Below are 24070 nucleotides of genomic sequence, written 5' to 3' on the forward strand. Positions count from 1 at the left end.
AGGTATTTATGGATAATTATGACATCATTTTTACATTAGTGTACTTTTACTTACGTAATACAGACATTTATCTAGGCCATATAGGATGTTGCAATAATAGAATATTAGCAGCAATTTTGCATTTACATTGATGTTGTGTTGGCATTAACAGGGGTTAACACCAGTGTGGGGTCACTCTACGTGTGCCCAATTTTTCCATGTGTGCATGTTTTATTCCTTCCCCTCTTTCCCCATATCAGTTTTTTTTAATAAAGTTTTCTGTATATTACATTAATATTTGGGATGTTGGATAGTTTTTTTTCCTTTTTTTGTTTTTGGTGTAAAGGTTATCTGTAGTAGGTGAATGTTGAAGCTGTTTGTGGGAGAGCAGATTTAGTCACTGAGTTGGACTTATCATTGTTATCATCATCATGACAAGCTAATATCTTTAAAATGGAGCTGAGAAATAAAATTTTAAAAACTGTGACTCAGTTTCATCAAGACTGGTGGGAACAATGCCGGTATTGATGATGGGGCATGCTGGAGGTAGACATTTTTGATTCATTAGGAGGTGCATGTCTCTTAAAAAATCAGGTACGTCTTTAAAGTGTCATGTCCCTTGCCACAAAACTTAGTACAGTCAGAGACTGGAGTAAGCTTTCTGGTATAGGGTACGACACAGCATGTCAAGAATTAGATGAGCTGTGGCATCACAATCCTATTATACCCCCATCCGCTACTATAGTTTTGGCAGAGCTTCCTTAAACTGGTGTTAAAAAATGACAACATTTGCATATATATTGTGCAAATTTACGTTGTTCAAAAAATGTGGAGCTTTTTAAAGTGATTCCAGTTCATTGCTGGGATAAATCGGGGGCCATGTTTTATTCAGCTCTGTAGCCACTATTCTATCATGTGGCTAGTTTAACATGTTAAAATTGGTGAAAAATTCTCTTTAAGTAGGACATGGCATCACATCAGCTGAGCGTGTATGTATACATAGAAGCCAGGAGGAATAGATGGGAACTGACAACATACTAAAGTGTATGGCAAGCCTAAGTACAGTATATGATGAACTATGCAAACATATGTACCGTAGTATATCTGGAATGCCATTGTGCAAACATAGCAAATGCATAAATTCGAAAGCAAACTCACCGATGAATGATATTTTTGCTCTGCAGGTAGTCAAGTGCCATGGCTATTTCACAAATAAAGAGCCTTACAGAGGCCTCAGAGAAGCGAACATTTTGCTGAAGATGGAATCTAAGGTCACCACCAAGGAGAAGATCCACAACCATAAACATATCCTCTTCATCTTGAAATGAATACCTAAAATGAAAAAAAGAACTCTTTGAAAGGCTTCGCAAGCAAATAAATGTGCATTACTGTGAAAAAGGTTAAGGCAGGGGTGGAAAAAATGCTGCAAAGAAAGAATGCGTCCAGAAATAGAAGCCATTTTTATTTTTAACAAGTAACATAATGCAAAGTGAATGAATAAGAGAGAAGTCTAAATCGAACCAATATTTTTGACGGGATCAATCTTTGAACAGCATCGATTCTTTAGGTACACTTGCAAATTGCCTCGTCAGAGAAAAAGACGACTTGAACTCTATAGCTCCACCTGTTGGTAGTAGTGATCCTACAAGTCACAATCAACCCTTTAACGAGTCTTGTAATATGGACTTAGGATAAAAGGTACACTTGTACATTGTTCTTGAAGGAACTAGGCAAGGAAGATATTCCAAACATACTGAAGAACTAACCACAGCTTGTCTATGGATATAGTAGTCATGCACAAATGCTTCTGTCACTTCATATAATCCCAGACAGACTCAATGATGTTGAGATCAGGGCTCTGTGGAATCCATATCATCACTTCCAAGACTCCATGTTGTACTTTACACTGAAGATAAATCTTACTGACATTAGCTGTATGTTTGGGGTCATCGTTCTGCTGCCGAATATGTTTGAAGCTAATCGGATGCTTCTTTGATGGTATTGCATGATGGATAGGTATCTTCTTGTATTTCTCAACATTGAGGACACCAAATCCCCAACTCCATTTGCTGAAATGCAGTCTCAAACTTTCAAGGCACTTCCATCATGCTTCACTGTTGCCTGTAGATTCTCATTATTGTCCAGCTTTCTGGCAAACAAACTTAGCGCGATATATTTCACATTTTGACTCATCTGTTCAGAACACCTGCTAACATTTTTTCTGTACCTGAGTTCCTATGTTTTCAAGCATAGTTGAGTTGCTTGGCCTCATTTCTATATGAAAGCTGTTTGGCCACAATTCTTTCATGAATACCAATTCTAGCCAGACTTCTCCAAATAGTAGATGGGTCATACCAGATGCTGCCAGTTCTGAGCATTGGACATCTTCTAGTTTTGAAGGGAAGTAAGCATAATATGTCTTTCATCTGTTGCAGTAAGCTTTCTGGGCTGACAGCTTCATCTACAGTCCTCAAAGTTACCTGATTTTTCTTGCTTTATTCAAAAAAGCTTGAACAACACATCTTGAAACCTCAGTCTTCTTTGAAATCTTTTATTGTGGGCGACCTTGCGGATGCAATACAACTACCTTGTGTCTGTTGGTGGGCTCAGTCTTGCCATGGTGTATAAGCAATCACAACCTCATTTTTGTGGCAAAGCTTGGCTATTGCTCAACCAAGTTTAAGATGCTTGTGTTTGTTAATGACTATTTTAATATACATTTAAAAATCTCAGTTGTTATCACCTGTTTAGCATAATTGGTTTTTCATACACTTAAATGTAACCCTACAAAATCTCTCACTTAGGCTGGTTTCACACTTGCGTTTTTTAGTGCTGCGCCTCGTGCGCATGTGCATTGCTCCCCTATCTTTAACATGGCGGGCGCATGGTATAGCGCTTGTATGCGTTCATGTGCTTTTTCGTGCTCTGCGTTTTTTCCAGGTGTGCACCCAGGTGTGCCAGACGCAACATGTTGCATTTTTCTGTGCACCCAACTGCTGCCAAAAAACACATGCGCACGGAATGCGCAAAAAAACAACATTACAGTCTATGGGATCACACTCGTGCGCTAGGACATGCGCACGCATGCGTTTAAAAACACATGCGTTTTTAGAGTTAACATGGCGACAAACTGGTTAAATTGATGCGCAAAAACAGCAAGCGCATGCAAAACACTAAGGCTATGTGCACACGGTGCGGATTCTGCTGCGGATCCGCAGCGGATTTGGCCCTGCGGATCCGCAGCAGAACTGCATGTGATGTACAGTAGCATTATTGGCTATGTAAAACAAAATCCGCTGTGCACATGCTGCGGGTTTTTCCACGCAGATTTGGTGCAGAATGAAAACTGCAGTATGTCACTTCTTTTGTGTGGTTTTGCTGCAGTTTTCCACCTGCTCCATTCTAGAAATCCGCAGGTGGAAAACTGCAGGGGAAAACCGCACAAAAACTGCAGTAAAACCGCACAAAAAATGCACTAAATCCGCAGGAAAAATGCAGGTCATCTGACCTGCGGATTTACTAAAATCTGCGCTGAAAAATCCACAGCAGAATCCGCACCGTGTGCACATAGCCTTAATGCGTTTTTTACATGCGTTGGGATTGCGCACGAGGCGCAGCGCAAAAAACGCAAGTGTGAAAGTAGCCTTAGTGCAAGTGTATCCAGAAGAATGTATGCTGTTTTGAAGGCAAATGGAGGACACAACAAAAATTGATTCGCTTGATATTTAATTTTTGCTTATCCACTGTAAATTTTGTGAATTGATAAAATAAACTATTAACACTTTGATGTTTGGAAACATCATTACTTTGCAAAATTTCTTCCTCTTCTGCCTAAAATGTTTACGCAGTGCTTTATATAAGCATTAGTTTACATTAGCATGCTAAGAATGACACAGTTTATAGGTTTAATTACTGCTTAAAACAGTTCAATTAATCTCTTAACGACATATGCCCTACTGGATAAGTCCTGTGTTTGCTCTTTGACTTAGATGCAGGCCTGCATTTTTTCCAGCAGATGAGATAATCAGCAATCATCTGCCTCTAACAGCCGAGCAGACTTGTTAAATACTGTTGTTAATCTGTGACAGCGGTATTCCGAGTATGCCAGCAGAGGGATGCGCCATTATATGCACCCCTCAGAGCTCCCAAGATGTGATGACTGGGAGCTGACAGGTCAATATGACGGCCATGGGGGTCTGCTGAAGAACCTGAATGCTTGTCATGATGTTACTCCTGTGAAGGCTGGCCTGTGGTATTGCTGTATATAATATATAGAAGTGATCGGACAATCACAGGTTGAAGTCCCCTAACGTGACTAACAAATACAGTAAACAGTAAAAAAAATAAACTGTTAAATCAGAAAAAAATGTAAAAGTTTAAATCATCCACATTTTCCCCATTAAGAATTAATAAATAAAAAATACACATATTTGGTATCATTGTGTTCGTAAAAATCCGATCTTTCAAAATATAAAATAAATTAATCTGATCAGTAAACGGCGTCTGTGGGATCACATTATATATATATAGGGTGCTGTGTGTTGACTCATATAGTATTTAAGGGGTGTTAGCAAACTTAATTCTGTTCAATATAAAGTGATGCAATTAATATTAAAATAAAATAATTATAATCAATATGTTAATATTAATATTGAGCCAAATTAATTTAAGCCTATTAGTTTTTCCATCCAGCTTTACAGCATTAATACAGTCAACCCCTTACTAACACAGAATGTGCAATTACATCATATGCCTGCTCCCTGACTTTGATGTGGGCTGAAGAACTGAGCTCACATCTCTGCCAACAGATGATGGCTGTGATATTCAGCCATCATCTCCCTCTAATAGCTGCACATGGAGCGAAGCTAAGCTGGTAGCTCTTAAGCTTTTAATATATTAAATGCCACTGGCAATCTTTGACAGTGGCAATCACAGTACGCTGGCAAGGGGTGAGTCATTTTATGCACCCAGTGGCACTCTGCTAACGTGGTTGCTGGATGCCAATGGGTTGCTATAACAGCCGGGGATCTGCGGACACATATGTGCTGTTGTTGCCTCCATAAAACATGATCTATCAAAATAAATTTCTATAAATTTGACAGGAGGGTTCCAGAAAGTTCCAGTCCCCAGAGGGAGCTCAAGTGACAGGAAGACTACGACAGTTTGTGCACTGTGAGGAAACTAAACCAGGGGGACTGAGGAGAGCGAAAGTCAAGGGGTTGATCCTGACTAGAGTTGAGCGAAATGGGTCGAAAAATTTCAAAAGTCGCCGACTTTTGGCAAAGTCGGGTTTCATGAAACGAAACCCGACCCTAGGATGAGGTCGACCACGAGGTCGGCGACTTACGCGCCAAAGTCGCGTTTCAAAAGTTTGTTTTGCGCTCTTTTTCAGCCAATCAGGATCCACGGACACTGTGGGCAACGTGATGACATAGGCAGGGGTCACCACCATCTTTCAGAAGGGCATGCAAGTGATTGGCTTGCTTTGGTGGGCGTCACAGGGGGTATAAAAGGGCGTGCACGCCGACCGCCATCTTACTTCTGCCGATCTCAGTATAGGGAGAGGTTGCTGCTGATTCTGTAGGGAGAGCGTTAGGCAGGGAAGAAGACAAAAAAACTGCTTCTGCTGCTAGCGATTTGGCCTGCACAACACACCAGTCACTGTGTGTGCAGTGCAAGGAGAGGCTATATAGTGGTGTATCAGTGGTGTTGGTAGTTGGGCTGCCTTCTAAGGCTTACTGACATTCCTGCATTGCTGTTTACCCACTGCTCCGCAAACTGCTTTTTTAAAAGCAATCCCAATTTTTTTTTTTTGTCCTGCTGAGAAGAAAAAAAAACTGCTTCTGCTGCTAGCAATTTGGCCTGCACAACACACCAGTCATTGTGTGTGCAGTGCAAGGGGAGGCTATATTGTGGTGTATCAGTGGTGTTGGTTGTTGGGCTGCCTTTTAAGGCTTCCTGACAGGCTGGCATTGCTGTTTACCCACTGCTCTGCAAGCTGCTTTTTTAAAAGCAATCCAATCTCCCTTATCCTCTAGTCACTTCTGTCACAGCTGTGCTATCGAGCCTGTGACATAGCGCTCAGATATCAGTGGGCCTCACACAATCCAAAAGTGTCCAGTGTCCAAAAGTGTGTGCAGAGATTCAAAATCTCCCTTATCCTCTAGTCACTTTGGTCACAGCTGTGCCATCGAGCCTCTCACATAGCGCTCAGTTATTCATTGGGCCTCACACAATCCAAAAGTGTCCAGTGTCCAAAAGTGTGTGCAGAGATTCAAAATCTCCCTTATCCTCTAGTCACTTTGGTCACAGCTGTGCCATCGAGACTGTCACATAGCGCTCAGATATTCATTGGGCCTCACACAATCCAAAAGTGTCCAGTGTCCAAAAGTGTGTGCAGAGATTCAAAATCTCCCTTATACTCTAGTCACTTTGGTCACAGCTGTGCCATCGAGCCTGTCACATAGCGCTCAGATATTCATTGGGCCTCACACAATCCAAAAGTGTCCAGTGTCCAAAAGTGTGTGCAGAGATTCAAAATCTCCCTTATCCTCTAGTCACTTTGGTCACAGCTGTGCCATCGAGCCTGTCACATAGCGCTCAGATATTCATTGGGCCTCACACAATCCAAAAGTATCCAGTGTCCAAAAGTGTGTGCAGAGATTCAAAATCTCCCTTATACTCTAGTCACTTTGGTCACAGCTGTGCCATCGAGCCTGTCACATAGCGCTCAGATATTCATTGGGCCTCACACAATCCAAAAGTGTCCAGTGTCCAAAAGTGTGTGCAGAGATTCAAAATCTCCCTTATCCTCTAGTCACTTTGGTCACAGCTGTGCCATCGAGCCTGTCACATAGCGCTCAGATATTCATTGGGCCTCACACAATCCAAAAGTGTCCAGTGTCCAAAAGTGTGTGCAGAGATTCAAAATCTCCCTTATCCTCTAGTCACTTTGGTCACAGCTGTGCCATCGAGCCTGTCACATAGCGCTCAGATATTCATTGGGCCTCACACAATCTAAAAGTGTCCAGTGTCCAAAAGTGTGTGCAGAGATTCAAAATCTCCCTTATCCTCTAGTCATTTTGGTCACAGCTGTGCCATCGAGCCTGTCACATAGCGCTCAGATATTCATTGGGCCTCACACAATCCAAAAGTGTCCAGTGTCCAAAAGTGTGTGCAGAGATTCAAAATCTCCCTTATCCTCTAGTCACTTTGGTCACAGCTGTGCCATCGAGCCTGTCACATAGCGCTCAGATATTCATTGGGCCTCACACAATCCAAAAGTGTCCAGTGTCCACAAGTGTCTGCAGAAATTCAAAATCTCCCTTATCCTCTAGTCACTTTGGTCACAGCTGTGCCATCGAACCTGTCACATAGCGCTCAGATATCAGTGGGCCTCACACAATCCAAAAGTGTCCAGTGTCCCCAAGTGTCTGCAGAAATTCAAAATCTCCCCTGTCCTATAGACACCTTGTACCTTGTTTTACATTACTATATAGTTTGTTGGATTTTGTCTACATTTCTACCAAAAATGAGGAAGGCTGGTGGAAGAGGCCGTGGAATTGGGCGGGGGTTGGCAGCTGGTAATGATGGTGTTGGTGGTGGATCTGATGGTAGTGGCAAGAGCAAAATAGGACCGAATGCAGGAGGTGTTGAGCCTGCGTCATCGTCTGGCTACATAAGGCCTCGAACGCTTAGTTTTCTAGGAGTTGGCAAACCGCTTTTAAAGCCAGAGCATCAGGAAAAAGTTTTGTCTTACATTGCTGACTCAGCCTCCAGCTCTATCGCCTCCTCTTCTTCAGTTGTAAAAAGTAAAAGCACTGAGTCGTCATTGGAGGCTCATGTTCATGAACCACACCTTTCCTTGTGTCCTTCACCCCAACCAAGATTGAAGGATGACGCAGGCCATACTACTGATTACTCCATGGAGCTGTTTTCACATACCATGCCTGGATTATCAAGTGAAATGGTGAATTACCCAGGCCAAGATGAATCTGACATGGAGTGCACTGATGCACAGCCGCTGATGGATGATTCTGCTGGTACATTCACTCAGAGCACTACATTGTCCTCGCAGTGTACAGAGCCAGATTCTGACCCTGATGAGACTCAGGTGCCCCTTCCCGCACACTATACCACCATACACGGTGACACACAGGAACGTGCACATGACATAGAAGAGGAGGTGATGGATGACCCAGTTGTTGACCCAGATTGGCATCCATTGGGGGAAGAGGGTGCTGCTTCCAATAGCTCAGATGAGGAGCATCCACAGCAGACATCGACATCGCAACAGCTGTTATCTGGCAGGCCCGGAGCACTCCAAAGACAGGTTCCAAACATCAAAAGAGTTGCTGGACAGCTTGTCCAGAGGGTCAAAAGATCACAGCGTGCTAGGCCGCAAAATGTCTGCCAAAGTAGGAAGAGTGCAGTGTGGCACTTTTTTGAACAAAATCCTCATGATCAGGCCAAGGTTATCTGTAAGAAGTGCGCAAAGACCTTTAGCCGAGGGAAAAATCTGAAAAATTTGAATACCAGTTGCATGCTTAGACATTTAACCAGCATGCACTTGCAAGCGTGGACACAACACCAAACCTCAAATGCCACATGTGCAACTGATCACAACGAAGGTAGTCAGCAACGCTACATTGTTTCCCCCACTGTAAGCCCACCGGTTAGCACAGCAGCAAATGTTGAGGTGTCGTTGCAAGGCCACAGCAGTCAGGGAATCCCACTGTTATATCAACGAAAGACTGATTCTAGGCCATCAGAAAGAACACCAACTCCATCACCATCATCAACCCTCTCTCAGTCCGCCCTGTCCACCGCTACTTCCACCATATGCAGCTCTCAAGTCCAGCTCACCCTCCCAGACACTATGAGTAGGTCAAGAAAGTACTCAGTCTCTCATCCGCGTACACTGGGTTTGAACGCCCACATTGCCAAACTAATCTCGTTTGAGATGATGCCCTTTCGGTTGGTGGAAAGCGGAGCTTTCCGCGAACTCATGGCCTATGCAGTACCACGCTATGACCTACCCAGTCGCCACTTCTTCTCTCGCAAAGCCATCCCAGCCCTCCACCATCATGTGAAAGACCGCATTGTCCATGCACTCAAGCAGTCAGTGAGCGGAAAGGTGCACCTCACAACTGATGCATGGTCCAGTCGGCATGGCCAGGGCCGTTACGTGTCCATCACTGCGCACTGGGTTAATGTGGTGGATGCAGGGTCCACAGGGGACAGCGGTGGTGGGACAGTGCTGCCTAGCCCACGGTATAGGAAACAGTTGGCTGTAGGCGTTCGACCCTCCTCCTCCTCCTCCAGAAGCGAAAGCTCGTCCACAGAGCGCAGTCGTACGAGCACTCCATCTGCAGCTGCCACTGTTGCACACGGTGTCCCCCTATCGAGCAGCTAGTGGAAAGCGTCAGCAGGCTGTGTTGCAGATGATGTGTTTGGGCAACAGACACACCGCCGAGGTGCTGGCCGAGTACTTGAAGCGACAAACTGAGTCATGGCTGGGCAGTGTACATCTTGAGGCAGGCAAGGTAGTTAGTGATAACGGCCGTAATTTTGTGGCAGCCATAGCCCTTTCAAAACTCAGCCATATACCTTGCTTGGCTCACACCTTGAACCTGGTGGTGCAGTGCTTCCTCAAAAATTATCTGGCGTTAACAGCCCTGCTCCAGAAGGTGCGAAGACTGTGCGCGCACATCCGCCGGTCGCCTGTACACTCCGTTCGTATGGAGAAGCTGCAGCGATTGCTCCACCTTCCCAACCACTGCCTCATTATCGACATTGCAACAAGGTGGAACTCCACCCTGCACATGGTGGAGCGGCTGTGCGAGCAGAGGCAGGCCATAATGCATTTGTGGGAGGATACACGGCCAGGCACTTTGAGAGCAGACATGGAGTTGACAGGTGTGCAGTGGTCGAAGCTGAAAGACCTCTGTAAAGTCCTTCAGTGTTTTGAGGAATGCACACGGCTGGTAAGCGCAGACGACGCCATCCTAAGCATGAGCATCCCACTTATGCGTCTGCTCATGCAAACTTTGACGCACCATAAGGAGCAGGCGTCTGCAGCCAATGTTGATGAGGAGGAAGAGGAGGAGGGAATCCTTGATGATATTCAGCCATTGTCTGCTCAGGGACCTCTCCTGGACGAGGTGGAGGAAGAAGAGGAGGAGGAGGAGGATGATGGGGATGATTACTTAGGGGAGGAGGATGCATCTCGTGGGGCAAGTGAAAATGTTGGCGTGGCAAGGTCTGGTACAGGGTTTGTGCGTGACTGGAGGGATGTGGATTTGCCAGAAAGTGCTCCTCCAACCAGCACTCGCAGTGCATCATTGACACCGGGAACATTGGTCCACATGTCAGATTATGCCTTGCAGATCCTAAAAAGGGAACCCACGCATTGCCAAAATGATGAACGATGACGACTACTGGTTGGCCAGCATCCTGGATCCACGCTATAAAGGCAAATTACAAAACATCATGCCACAGGAGAACCTTGACCTAATATTGGCTAATAAACAAGCAACTCTGGTAAATTGGTTGCTGGAGGCATTCCCAGCACACAGCAGCGGTGATGGTTCTCACACGAGCCGTACGGGCCGGGGGCAGCTTGGCAGAGGTGTTCGTGGTGCACACAGCAGAAGTGGCGTTGGAGACAGGGGTTTCATGACAATGTTGTGGACTGATTTTTCAAGTACCGCTCACACAACTGGTAATACTGCATCGATGGAAAGTGACAGGAGACAACAGTTGTCAACTATGGTTACAAACTACTTTTCCTCCCATATCGATGTTCTCCCACACAGGTCATTCCCCTTTAACTATTGGGCCGCTAAACTGAACACCTGGCCTTAATTGGCACAATATGCCTTACAGGAGCTCGCTTGCCCAGCTGCAAGTGTGCTATCGGAAAGAGTCTTCAGTGCATCTGGATCAATCCTGACAGAAAAAAGGACCCGTCTGTCAACCCAAAATGTGGATGATCTAACCTTCATTAAAATGAACCACACATGGGTTTCCAAGGATTTTGTCCCACCTTCCTCTGATGACACATAGGGTGACAGAAAAATGGCTTGCTTTGGTCCACCTCTTCCTGGGACTTGACTTATTTCACCTTTTGCATCAGCTGAATGTCCAACATCAACATATGCCACTTTCTAAAACTCCCTAACTGTGCTGCCTCCCCCCCCCATGGCTGGGGTCACCACCTAGCGCACGACACCGTGCGAGTGCCGTTGCCCTGGACAGGTGGGTAGGCCGACTCTTGGGCGCGGGCACTGGTACAGGGTCCTTCATAGTGCAATCAAGTGTCTCTGACGGTGGTGGTGCACACCCGCCGTTAGACACACCGCCGTACTATGAGGGGCCCAGTGCCAGTACCGACGCCCACGAGTGGGCCCCCCTTGCTTGGGCAGGGCCCCAGCATTTGCAATCTTTACCTCTCCCTGCTCCTCCGCTGTGTAGTCTGGGCCGTCAAATCCATACTGTGCCTGACACCGTCTGAGCCTGCCTCCTGATGTATAGACATATATTTTGAATGTGTACGCTATCCATACATGTTATCCGGGGAAACGGTACCCTTTCTAACCTTTGTGCAATCACGTGCAATCCATACTGGGCCTAACACCGTCTGAGCCTGCCTCCTGAGACATATATTTTGAATGTGTACGCTATCCATACATGTTATCCGGGGATACGGTACCCTTTCTAACCTTTGTGCAATCACGTGCAATCCATACTGGGCCTAACACCGTCTGAGCCTGCCTCCTGAGACATATATTTTGAATGTGTACGCTATCCATACATGTTATCCGGGGATACGGTACCCTTTCTAACCTTTGTGCAATCACGTGCAATCCATACTGGGCCTAACACCGTCTGAGCCTGCCTCCTGAGACATATATTTTGAATGTGTACGCTATCCATACATGTTATCCGGGGATACGGTACCCTTTCTAACCTTTGTGCAATCACGTGCAATCCATACTGGACCTAACACCGTCTGAGCCTGCCTCCTGAGACATATATTTTGAATGTGTACGCTATCCATACATGTTATCCGGGGATACGGTACCCTTTCTAACCTTTGTGCAATCACGTGCAATCCATACTGGGCCTAACACCGTCTGAGGCTGCCTCCTGAGACATATATTTTGAATGTGTACGCTATCCATACATGTTATCCGGGGATACGGTACCCTTTCTAACCTTTGTGCAATCACGTGCAATCCATAATGGGCCTAACACCATCTGAGCCTGCCTCCTGAGACATATATTTTGAATGTGTACGCTATCCATACATGTTATCCGGGGATACGGTACCCTTTCTAACCTTTGTGCAATCACGTGCAATCCATACTGGGCCTAACACCGTCTGAGCCTGCCTCCTGAGACATATATTTTGAATGTGTACGCTATCCATACATGTTATCCGGGGATACGGTACCCTTTCTAACCTTTGTGCAATCACGTGCAATCCATACTGGGCCTAACACCGTCTGAGCCTGCCTCCTGAGACATATATTTTGAATGTGTACGCTATCCATACATGTTATCCGGGGATACGGCACCCTTTCTAACCTTTGTGCAATCACGTGCAATCCATACTGGGCCTAACACCGTCTGAGCCTGCCTCCTGAGACATATATTTTGAATGTGTACGCTATCCATACATGTTATCCGGGGATACGGTACCCTTTCTAACCTTTGTGCAATCACGTGCAATCCATACTGGGCCTAACACCGTCTGAGCCTGCCTCCTGAGACATATATTTTGAATGTGTACGCTATCCATACATGTTATCCGGGGATACTGTACCCTTTCTAACCTTTGTGCAATCACGTGCAATCCATACTGGGCCTAACACCGTCTGAGCCTGCCTCCTGAGACATATATTTTGAATGTGTACGCTATCCATACATGTTATCCGGGGAAACGGTACCCTTTCTAACCTTTGTGAAATCACGTGCAATCCATACTGGGCCTGACACCGTCTGAGCCTGCCTCCTGATGTATAGACATATATTTTGAATGTGTACGCTATCCATACATGTTATCTGGGGATACGGTACCCTTTCTCACCTTTGTGCAATCACGTGTAATCCATACTTTGCGTGAGAACGGCTGGCGAGCTGTTAAGCAAGCTACAGCACCTGTGGTTTGCACACGTAAGTTTTTCATTTTTTCAGGAATGACGGTTAGGCCTAATTCCGGAACTGCGGTTGACCTGCACTTACTGGGAAATCATTGTTCGCGGGTAATAATTGTAATCAGTGATCCCCATCACTAACGTTGTTCAGCGGGTTATCTGCACCTGTAAGCGACAAACGCTGGCCTTTTCAGTGTAGCGCACATGCAGCCACGGACATGTAAGGGCATGACACACCAGTTATTGGCCATTCTCATGTGCCAGAGCCTCACGTGTCCCTCTAGTAAGCCGGACTCGGACCGCGGGGCATGACGGAGTCTCGTTCATTAACGGAATTAAGCTTGCAATGTGTGCATCTGTTCTGTAGCTGGCATGGTTGAGGTTTCCCAGGTGGAGTCGAATTTAACCGTAGGCTCCACTCCTGGTGGTGCCCTTCTGGACATTCCTTTAAGGTTCAGCTTTGCAACCATACTGCCCACGTAAAACAAACACTTTGCCTTCATGAACGCTGTTTGGAGGGTCATGACTCGTGGGAATAACGCCGCCCAATCAGTTAACCTGCTAGAGAGATCCTTTGTTGCTCCCAAGCATGACATCACACTCCCTAGGAAGAAGGTAATGCCACTGTGGCGACCGTACTCCTGGGGGCGACACAAGTGCACTGATGCCCAGCCACTGCTCGATGAATCTGCTGGTACATTGACCCAGACCACTACATTCCCCTCGCACGCTACACGACCTGAATCTGACCCTGATGAAACTCAGGTTACCCTTCCCATATACAGTTCCATCTTACACGGTGACAAAGAGGAAGCTGCAGATGAAAGTGCAGGTTCGGCCCACCCGCCATCAGACACACCACCGTACTATCAGGGGCCCTGTGCCAGTGCCGTCGCCAACGAGTGGGCCCCCCCTGCTTGCCCAGGATCACAGCACTAGCAAAGTTGAAATACTGTGCAGTGAGATGGAAGATGGGGACGACGAGGAATCCAGACAAGTACAGGGATTCCCCAGCGAGGAGACTTATTTGATTGTTTTCAATGTTGGGACAGCAATTTTTGGGGAGCACTATACTCTGGAGAATGATAGATGGGGCCCACCATACACTGGAACATTCCAAAGGTGGACATCAGACACTGGAGCAGCATTTACAGGGCCCATTATACACTAGAGCATTAGAAATGGGGCCCATTATGTTTGGAGCATTATTTGGGCCCATAAGACAGTGGAGCTTCATCCATGGGGACCAACATATACTGTAGCATTATGTGGAGCTCATCATATACTGTTTCAAACATTATATGGGACCAATGATTCTGTATGGAGAAATAGATGGGCCTCGTCATGAGATGTAAAAAGTGAGGTATTTTTCATTGTACTATACCGCTATTTCTCTGCCGTATCGGAGCATGATGAGTTGAGGTATGTGTTAAAGGGGCGCTCTTTCGCCCAGGGCACATGAAAACCTGCAGCCAGCCCTCCCCCCCCACAACTTTAGCCAAATAACCCCCATTTTTCAGTGCGTTACTTGTATTATGAAGTTAATTAAGGTTGACAAGCTTAAGTAAGAAGAATTGATGCTTTTGGCATTCAAATGGGCACTGTAGGTGTGTTTCCTGTCCTCCTCTCACTGCCGAATTTTATTCCCCATTGACTTACATTGGGTTTCGTGTTTCGGGACGACCCCGACTTTTCCCTATAATCGGACGATCTTGCTCGACCTGACTTTTGGAAAAGTCGGGTTTCACGAAACGAAACGCGACCCTAAAAAACCAAAAGTCGCTCAACTCTAGTCCTGACACAAAAGTACCGCATTATAGACGAGGTAAAGCATACCGTATTGAGAGAGACGACTGATCAGTAAAAGTACTGTTGGTTTACGGGCCTAAGGCGGCCACAGTGACGGATCTGACAGGAGCGTCGAAGAGTGAAGAGGGGACGGTGTATACATGTACGTCCCCGGTGTAAAGTACGGTGTGCGTGAAGCGGCCCTGGATATGGATGGCCGTGAAGGAGATATTGTGGTGAACTGTGAGGGCCGTCAGTCGGATGGTGGGAAAATAAACTTGGACCTGTTGAACCCGAAACTTGCCTCATCTTGTGTCTATACGTTGCTGCGCGGTACCCAGAGGGACCACCCCCCAGCCCAACCCACGAACCCTACACTTGGCGTAGTCGGCAGGATCAACGCCGCTAATACGTCATCTTCTGCGGCAGGCCTGCCCCAAGGGATGGAAAAAGACTCAGACTGCTCTGTGTGGATTATAAGCACCTGTGGAATACAAATCACCCACCTGTGGATTACAAATCGGGGACGCTGTGGAGGACCCACGTTGTTAACAGAGGCTCAGGGGCGGTGCCAGGTACTGGGCAGGATGGCGGTGTTACTTCAACGCAGAGGAGAGGTCCAGGTGTTTACAGTTGTTCAGAATGGACTGGGACCCCCTCCAGCGTGCCCCAGGGGGAAGCGGTATGTACCCGGAGGCCGACGATCCCATACAATGGATCCTGGCAGATGGGTGGAGAGGCCTGCCAACGCCCCACCCAGCAGAGGGAGTGGCACTGAGGAAAAGCTTGGCTGCGGCTGCTTGACGCCATTCGACTGCTGCCCAACGGACGGTATGAGATGCTGCAGGTGTCGAGGCATCGGGCGCCTGGAGTGGCGATGGCGGCGGGAGGTCGAGCTTCGCCAGAAAACGTCCTCCTTAGAGCCACGGGCAGGCCGCTGTATGTTGAGTGGAGAAGCGGAGCCTGTGCGGAACCAGCGGGAGCGGCCACCGAAGTTACCAGCAGCCCCTGAGCCTGGAGACTAGCCCCGCCCGATGGCAGGGTGAAGAGCGGAGACTGCGGGAAGAGCCGCGTGATGACGTGACGAAGGCCACGGCGCCGGGGAAGGCGAGAGTTCCCCCGGTCCCGACAGAGGCTCGGCAAGTGGCCCCTACCATTCAGCCGCAGCACGCGGCATCCTGTGTTTCCGGGAGCCTGGCCAAGGAGGGCCCTACCATCTATGCAGAATTGAGCAGGCCCTCCGCTCCTGGTCCTGAACCGCCATGCCCGGTGGCGCCACGCCTGGTGTTGCCGGTGCGGAGTCTGACCATAGAAGACGCCGTTGCGTCCCTTCTGTCACTAGCGACCTCATCTTCAAAGTCGGATGCTACCCTGGTTCCGGCTGAAACTTTAGGTGCGGCCTACCCTGAGGCCGCAGCTATGCCGGCGCTGTAACAGGCTGCGGCCTGTTTGACAGGCCCTGTGGCCCAATCTTCTGAGAACACGGCTGCTTCCACCCGCCACCCGGCCCCAGCGGCTGCTGGGCTGCTGACATCATCGGCCGCCTCTGCCCAGCTTTCTTCTTCGGCGGAGCCCCGCCCACCGGACTCCAGAGCCTGCATTGTACCCTCCGTTTGGGTTGTGGAGGTTATTAAGAAGAAGAGGGCCCGGGAGCAGGAGATATGGAACCTGCTCCATGCAAAGGGAGAGGCTGGTATGGCAGCTACGAGATCTTTCGGGTGGCTCGTGTATACGAACATCGCCAAAGGATACGGGTTCATACGGGATCTTGCCACTGGCCAGAAGGTTTATATTAACGTTACCTCTATTTGTCATGGCCGGGCTTTGCAAGAGGGGGATCTGGTGTCTTATGATAAAGAATATTGCCCCCGCGGTTGCTATGCGGTAGCCGTGCTCGCAGAACCTGAAGAACACAAGCCCCCGTAAAGAGAACTGTTGCGGACACTCTCGGTATCCCGGGAACTCCACGACTATGGGGTCCCTTACTACTGACCACCAGAAGGTGGATTGAACTGTCAGGAGTTCGTTGCACCGTTGTGCAGGTTATAAGGACAGTTGCATTTAGAGTGAAGATTTTTCTTTTTGTTGTTGTTTAACTTTTGCGACTATTCCCTCTTTCTGTCTACTTTCTAAGTTCCTTTTATAGGAAAAGTATACGTAAAATATGTGGCCTGACAGAGCGGGGATACGAAGAAGGGAGAGAGTGTCCATGTCCAAGGAAGGGGGGGAAGAAGGTATGTGATGTTTTGTTGTGATATGTTGGTTTTAAAAGCAAAAGTAAATGAAAAAAAAACACATAAAACGGGGGTATTTGTGATATTATAAGGTTGTTTTGTTGTATAATATGCACAAGAAAATGCAACAGGTCCGGGTAAGAGAAGGTCTCTGTGACCGGAGGGAACGTGAGACTAAAGGGGTCTATGAGTTGAGAAGGTCTGGGAGACCGAGACGCCGACCATGACATGTAACTGAAAAAAGGGGAAAAAAGAGATGGAAGACGTGAGAAAGACAGCTGTCCTAGGTCAGGTCCCCGACACCACAGACACCCCTGAAGGAGGAAGGCGGACGTCGGCAATGATCTGGTAGGTGTGGGGCCTCGATCATGGCGTACCGGATAGTGGGAGGTGACAGAAGGGGAGAGTAGGGGAAGGTACACGCTGGAAAGGGAATCCTGGTGTACCTGGCCCAATTTAAAAAAGATGTTGTCATGTGGCGTGCGCGCTGGCAAGTAGCAGTAGGCTGCTCGGAGCTTGGTGCTCCCAGCTTGGTTCGGCCCCCGCAGGTATTGGGTTTGGCCCAATAGTTGGTCCGACAACAGAAGGTAGGGTAAGCTTCAGAACGACGAAGGCAGGGATTACGATTGTCGATGGCGACAATAGACAAAGGAAGGAGGAGTGTAGGGAAGGTGACCTGATGCACGCTGGTTTCCAAGGTAAACAGCGGGAAACCAAGAGCTGGGCGGCTCTTAGATACCTGCTGTTTACATTGGAAATCAGCTTGCTCGCTGGTCCTGATCGCTGGTGGGGCTGTCTAACAAAGACCCAGCAATCCTACCAACGATCCAATGTGGATGCGATTGCTGGGACATTGCTACGTGTAACGGGGCCCAAAGATATTTTCAAGGAAGATTTCAGTCCATTGTATAAAAACAAAGTGAACTTTACTAATGATCTAGGCTTATATACATTTGGTAGCAGGTATACAAGTCACCATTCACATTTGCAATTAGCGCTTGATGGTTATAAGTGACAGCATAAAGATTGCAAAGCATTTTTCAGTTACACAGCATACATGATTTGGAAGATTCATTTCACACTGATTTTTCACACTATCGCCGTGCCATGTTGTGACGAGCGTAATCTTTCATTAATACATTTAAGGCCAGGTTCACACCTGTGAGAAACTCGCACGAGTCACGCGTCTCAATACCCGGCTTCGCTCCCAGGTATCTCTAATGTGCCAGCTGTGTCTGGATCTAAAGTGCCTCTTCTACAGTGACTTTCTCATAGTTTGCTACCTTCAGAAATCCTCCTTGATAACGCACCCAGTGTGCCTCTTCTCCTCAGATCTTTCAGTTTCTAATTTATTGAGACGTAGAGGACGTAGTAGGGAGACATGAAGGGCACTATGAAATTTTAGAATAGAAGGTAGTTTTAGATGAAAAGTGATAGGATTAATTTTCTAAAAATGTTTAAATGGGCATTGAAATTATGTTCACACGGGATGCATTTTAGTTAGCACTGGGCAGTCCCCCTCTATGGTGTTACTAAGAGGCTGTGAACCAGAAGTTCTGCATTCCCTGTGTGAACACTGCCACATGCGGATTATATTTTTTTGCACTGGTGTACCACATGGCCAATCCCTGATTGTAGGCTGGCTGTTTCATTTGGTATTATTGCACCTGTGCAGCTGCCATTTTACACCCTGGTTAGTGCAGATGTATTTAGGCCTGTCTGGTTTTCTATTGTATATACAGAGCCTGGTGTGGGCAGGGTTAGCTTCCTCAGCTCTGCTGTATTGCTAAATCTAAAAACTCTGTAAGAATGGCTGTACCCAAAAAACTAAGTGATGCATCTTTTGATTCAGCTTCTCTTTGCCTAAATCAGGTTGCTCTCATAAGAGGTGGCAAAAACCTGCTTGTACATTCTTTTTAAGTAGTACCTGGTTGATATCATCAACAATCATCAATCATCAATATCATCATCATCAATCGTCAATCATCATCATCAATCATCATCATCATCAATCATCATCATCAATCATCATCAATCATAATCATCATCATCATCAATCATCAATCATCATCAATCATAATCATCTTATTGTCATGCTCTGACTTCTCCTTCAAGTCTTTCTAAGTTGATATGTACCTAGACATTCTGTTCTGTGCCAACTCATCTCTGGTGAAATTGCTGGTGGTGCAGTTACTTATGTGCCACTTAGTGGAAATTATGACATGCACTTGCAAGAAAATGGCATGCCTTGCTAGAAGATACCCAACCGCCAGTATTTTTCACAAAAAGTGGTGCCCATTCTAAACTCAACCTCAAAAATACATTGAACAACAATTATCAATAGAGACAGTACATATATTTTATGTCCCACAGGCTTAATGCTTTAGTGGTAGCTGCCCCTGGATGCTTTTAAGCTGTTTCTATGGGCATACAGGCAATAGAATAGTTAAACTAGTCTTACCTGTATGAATCAAAGCTTCAGTTTATGTGTTGAGGAATGCTTTTTTTAATCTTTTATGTTAATGATTTTTTTCAGTCTCCAGAGTGTGCGGTGCCTGGAAGAAATCCCTGCCTCCTTTCTTCAATACAATATCACTGGCCTCCCATGTATGTCACACTACCCTGTGACATGCAGTTGCAGCGCCGTAATTTCCATAAATGCGCCATGCACTGGTGTAACGGTTAGGCCGGGGTCACACTAGAGAGGAATACGGACGAGTGAGAGGCGTTAAAAGCACACATTACACACGGACAAATGATTCTCTATGGGGCAGCTCCCAACAACCGTATATTTCTCGGGCGTATTCTACGGTCTGTGCCAATCGCAGCATGCTGCGATTGTCAGCATACTACGCCCGGAGTACGACAATGAAAGTCTATGGGTGCGCTAAAAATACACATTACACACGGACCACACATGTGACTTGAGAAATACGCACACGGTGTCTTTTAGAAAAGCCGGCAATTCAGTGCGCTATACAGTAAACTCACACTGACAGGTTTAATAAAGAAACGAAAGAATAGATATATACACATAGAATACATTTATATATACATGTCATTGAGACACACACACATATATATATATATATATTTATATTTCACAGAGTTCTTCATAGCAGAATAGCCGCTAATTCAATTGCCGGCTTCTGTCAAATCATTCCCCAACCCGACATGAAATGACACATGGTTTACATACAGTAAACCATTTAATTTCATGTTTTTTTATATGTCCCTGACTAATAATTAGATGAGGGTTTGTGTGCAAAATTTGGGAGGTGTAGGTGTTATTTTAAGGGGTTAATTCGTTGTAAAAAAAATGCGTGGGCTTCCGCTGTAATTTGTCAACCAGAGAGGTAAAGCAGGTGAGTGATTGCAGATTTTAATAGCCATGAGAGGGACCATTGTTTTTGCCCCCTCTGGCTACAAAAATCTGCCCCCAGACACCCCAGAAAAGGTGCATCTATAAGATGTCCCAATTCTTGCACTTATCCTCTCTATTCCCATTGCCCTGTAGCGGTGGCGAATGGGTTAATATAACAAAGGGTTAATGTCACCATTCGATTGTAAGGTGACATTAAGCCGATTAATACTGGAGAGGTGTCAATAAGACACCTATCCATAGTTAACCCTATACTAAGAAAGGGTTAAAAACCACACACAGACATTAAATAAAAAGTCATTTAATGACAAAATTTTATTAGTCTGGTAATCCAAAATAAAACCATGACCTGCAACAAAAATAACATAAAAAATCACCAATATCCTTATCTCTACGCTGTTCAGTCATGTCCCACGCCGCAATCCATCAGAAGGGGTTAAATAGTTTACAATGAGGACCGGTGCTAATGCGACCAGCCCCACTGTAAACTACTATAAAATGAATTGATTCAGCTCTTCGCAGCCTCAATGGCTGCCTGTAGGTGATCCAATTACCGTGGGAAAGTTTCTGGCTTTTTCCCACGGTCATTAGTTCATTCACAGATCAGCCGGGGGACTCCCGCTGACATCACTGAGGCTGCGGGGAGTCCCCTGGGTAAGCACATGGTCCTCATCTGTTGATGTAGTGAGAAGGCACTTGGGAACTGAGGACTTGTCACACTAAGGAATCTCAGGAGCTGAAGTACAGATGAAGTGGAACCCAGCAGGGGTGTAAGCAGTTAGAGCACAGTATACACAGAAGGTGGAGCAAAAGCAGCATAAAGGTCTAGAGTCTGAAGCCCAAGACAAAAGTGTGTGTCTTAACGGGCCTTAAATAGGTCTAGGGAGATGAAGTCATTGATCCACCCAAAGCAACTGGGTTTTCATTGATCCACCCAAAGCAACTGGCAAAACCCAACATTGAGCACAACAGAAAACAGCAAAGCCAGGGAAAGGAAGCAGATCCTGGGATGCCGGAGATAGCTGTGTAACATGTATAATATTATATTATGATTTTTTTTTTCATAGGGAACTTAAAATAAGCTACATGCAGTCTAGCCCTGAACTGGTGCTTCACAATGCTTCTTCATTGGTCTTACGGTCTGAGCCACAGTGCTTTGTGACTGAAAAAAGCAAAGCCTTCGCTTCTACCATATACACTGCATGCTTATAAATACTCGCATGGCAGATATCTGCTGATGAAAATGAATGATTTTTTTTTAACTTTTTTTATTAAAAAGCATAAAAAGTTCAACAGTGCAGTGTGATATTAAACAGGCTGTTGGATAACTACCGGTTACTACCTGTAGCTGTATATAGTACTGTGCAAAAGTTTAGGCAATAGTGATGAGCGAACACGCTCGGATAACCTCTTATCTCGTGTGTTATCCAAGCATCTGGGAGTGTTCGTAAATTATGTTGAGTTCCCGTAGCTGCATGATTTGTAGTTGTTAGACAGCCTGAACACATGTGGGGATTGCCTTTTGTTCGGTAATCCCCACATGTGTTCAGGCTGTCTAGTTCTTCAATTATCATTTGCTGGACTTATGTAATGGAAGCTATGTTATGTATGTATTATGTATATGTATGTGTTCCTGCCTCTGGATTTGTAGAAGTACTCGTAAAGTTATGTGCCTTCTTTCTGAAGTACACACATCTTATCAGGTTGTTTAGTGTAGGAAAGTTTTTATTTTTCTACTTTAGTCGCTATCTTTCACATCTACCTTATCTGATCCTGGCCTGTTGTGAAAAGCAGCAACATGTGGTCTGCAGAGGAGTATTGCCAAGGTAACTGGGTGTGCGCCTCAGTCATGGCTGCCACCCCGTCTGTAACAGGTGCATAAATGTAAAAATGATTTAAAAAATAATAGCTTAGTTTTACCGACTAAGGAAAGGAAAGGGGTGAAGGAAAGGACTCGAAACACTGCCCATCGGACAGGACCCAGGTCATTTAAATACTGCGCCAAAATGAGGTGACAGATTCCATTTAATCCTCCAAGACGTCTGGAACAATCTCCCTGCAGAGTTCATTGAAATAATGTGTTCAAATGTACTTTGAAGAATTGATACTGTAATGCTATTTTGAAGGCAAATGGGCTTCACTGAAAATATTGATTTGATTTAGATCTCTCTTACACTCATTCCCTTCGTATTTTTCACAGACCTTCTGTGAATGTAGACTTGAGAAAAACTTCTGTCTTCATGTAATCCCAGAAAGACTTGATGTTCAGATCAGAGAATTGTTTGGACTAGAACATAATTTCCAGGCCTCATTGTTCTTCATGCTGAAGACAGTTCTTCTGATATTGGCTGGTCATTTGGAGTCATTGTCCTGCTGCAGAACTAATTTGGAGCCAATGAGATACCCCCTGATGGTATTGTATGATGAAAAAGCATCTGCCTGTATTTCTTAGCATTGAAGACACCATTAATCCTAACCAAATCCCCGAATCCATTTTCTAAAAAGCAGGCCCAAGCTTTCAAGGGAACTCCATCTTTATTCATTATTATACAGCTATTAAGCCCGTTGTTTAAAAAATTACTTAATGTTATAGCCAAATATTTCATATTTTGACTCATTACGCCACAGCTCCTGCTGACAATTTGCTGCACCCCAGTTCCTATGTTTTCTATGCATAGCTGAGTCACTTGGCCTTCTTTCCATGTCAAAAGTGTGGTCATTGGCTTCTATTCTTCCAAGAAAACTACTTCTGGACAGACTTCTCCAAACACTAGATGGGTGTAGCTGGGTCCAACTGGTTGTTGCCAGCTCTGAGCTGATGGAAATATTTGCAGGCAGCAATCCCATCTCTGTGAGGAATGTTGGAGTATAGGGACATTCGGATCTGTTCTGACAATGAGGATAGAAAACTACAACTACTATCACTTAGGAAAACATTCCTACACCAAGGATATCATCCACTTGTAATTGATGAACAGGGCCACAGAGCTACAAGGATCCCAAGAAGCAGCCTCCTGGATTACAAACAGAAGGAGGACAACAACAGGGTGCCGCTTGTGGTCACGTACAACCCTCACATGAACATTTTAAGGAAAATTGGCGCTGACCTCCAACCTATATTCCACAGAGACCACAGACTGAAAGCAATATTCCCAGAACTGCCACTGTTCTCCTACAAACAGCCTACCAACCTAAGGAATATCGTTGTCAGAAGTGCCCTCGCATCACCATCAGAGACAGGCACAGTCCCCTGTACCCCTGTAACAGTAAGAAATGCAAGACCTGCACCCACATATCACAAACAGATAAAGTTCCCATACCCAACACAAATCAGGACTATAAAATCATGGACTATTTTTCTTGTACATCCTCCAATGTCTTGTACCTGATACAATGTACAAGGTGCAATGCAGGGACATACATTGGGGAAACTAAGCAAAAACTACAAACAAGGATGAATGTGCATAGACATAAGATAAAAAATGAGCTGGACACACCTGTAGGAATACAGTTCTCTAGACCTGGAC

General features: G+C 45.8%; 1 protein-coding gene across 1 annotated transcript in view; it reads right to left on the minus strand.

Moving 5' to 3' along the window:
• Positions 1 to 24070, minus strand: part of STK32A (serine/threonine kinase 32A) — a 449372-nt gene that overhangs the window by 198507 nt on the left and 226795 nt on the right. Inside the window, exon 5 of the mRNA XM_073575249.1 lies at positions 1138 to 1311. Within this exon, the coding sequence (XP_073431350.1) occupies positions 1138 to 1311 (174 nt within the window). The remainder of the gene's footprint in view (positions 1 to 1137; positions 1312 to 24070) is intronic.

This window comes from Dendrobates tinctorius, unplaced genomic scaffold (genome assembly GCF_039654945.1).
Source record: "Dendrobates tinctorius isolate UK_male_01 unplaced genomic scaffold, ASM3965494v1 ptg000043l, whole genome shotgun sequence".
Taxonomy (NCBI): domain Eukaryota; kingdom Metazoa; phylum Chordata; class Amphibia; order Anura; family Dendrobatidae; genus Dendrobates; species Dendrobates tinctorius.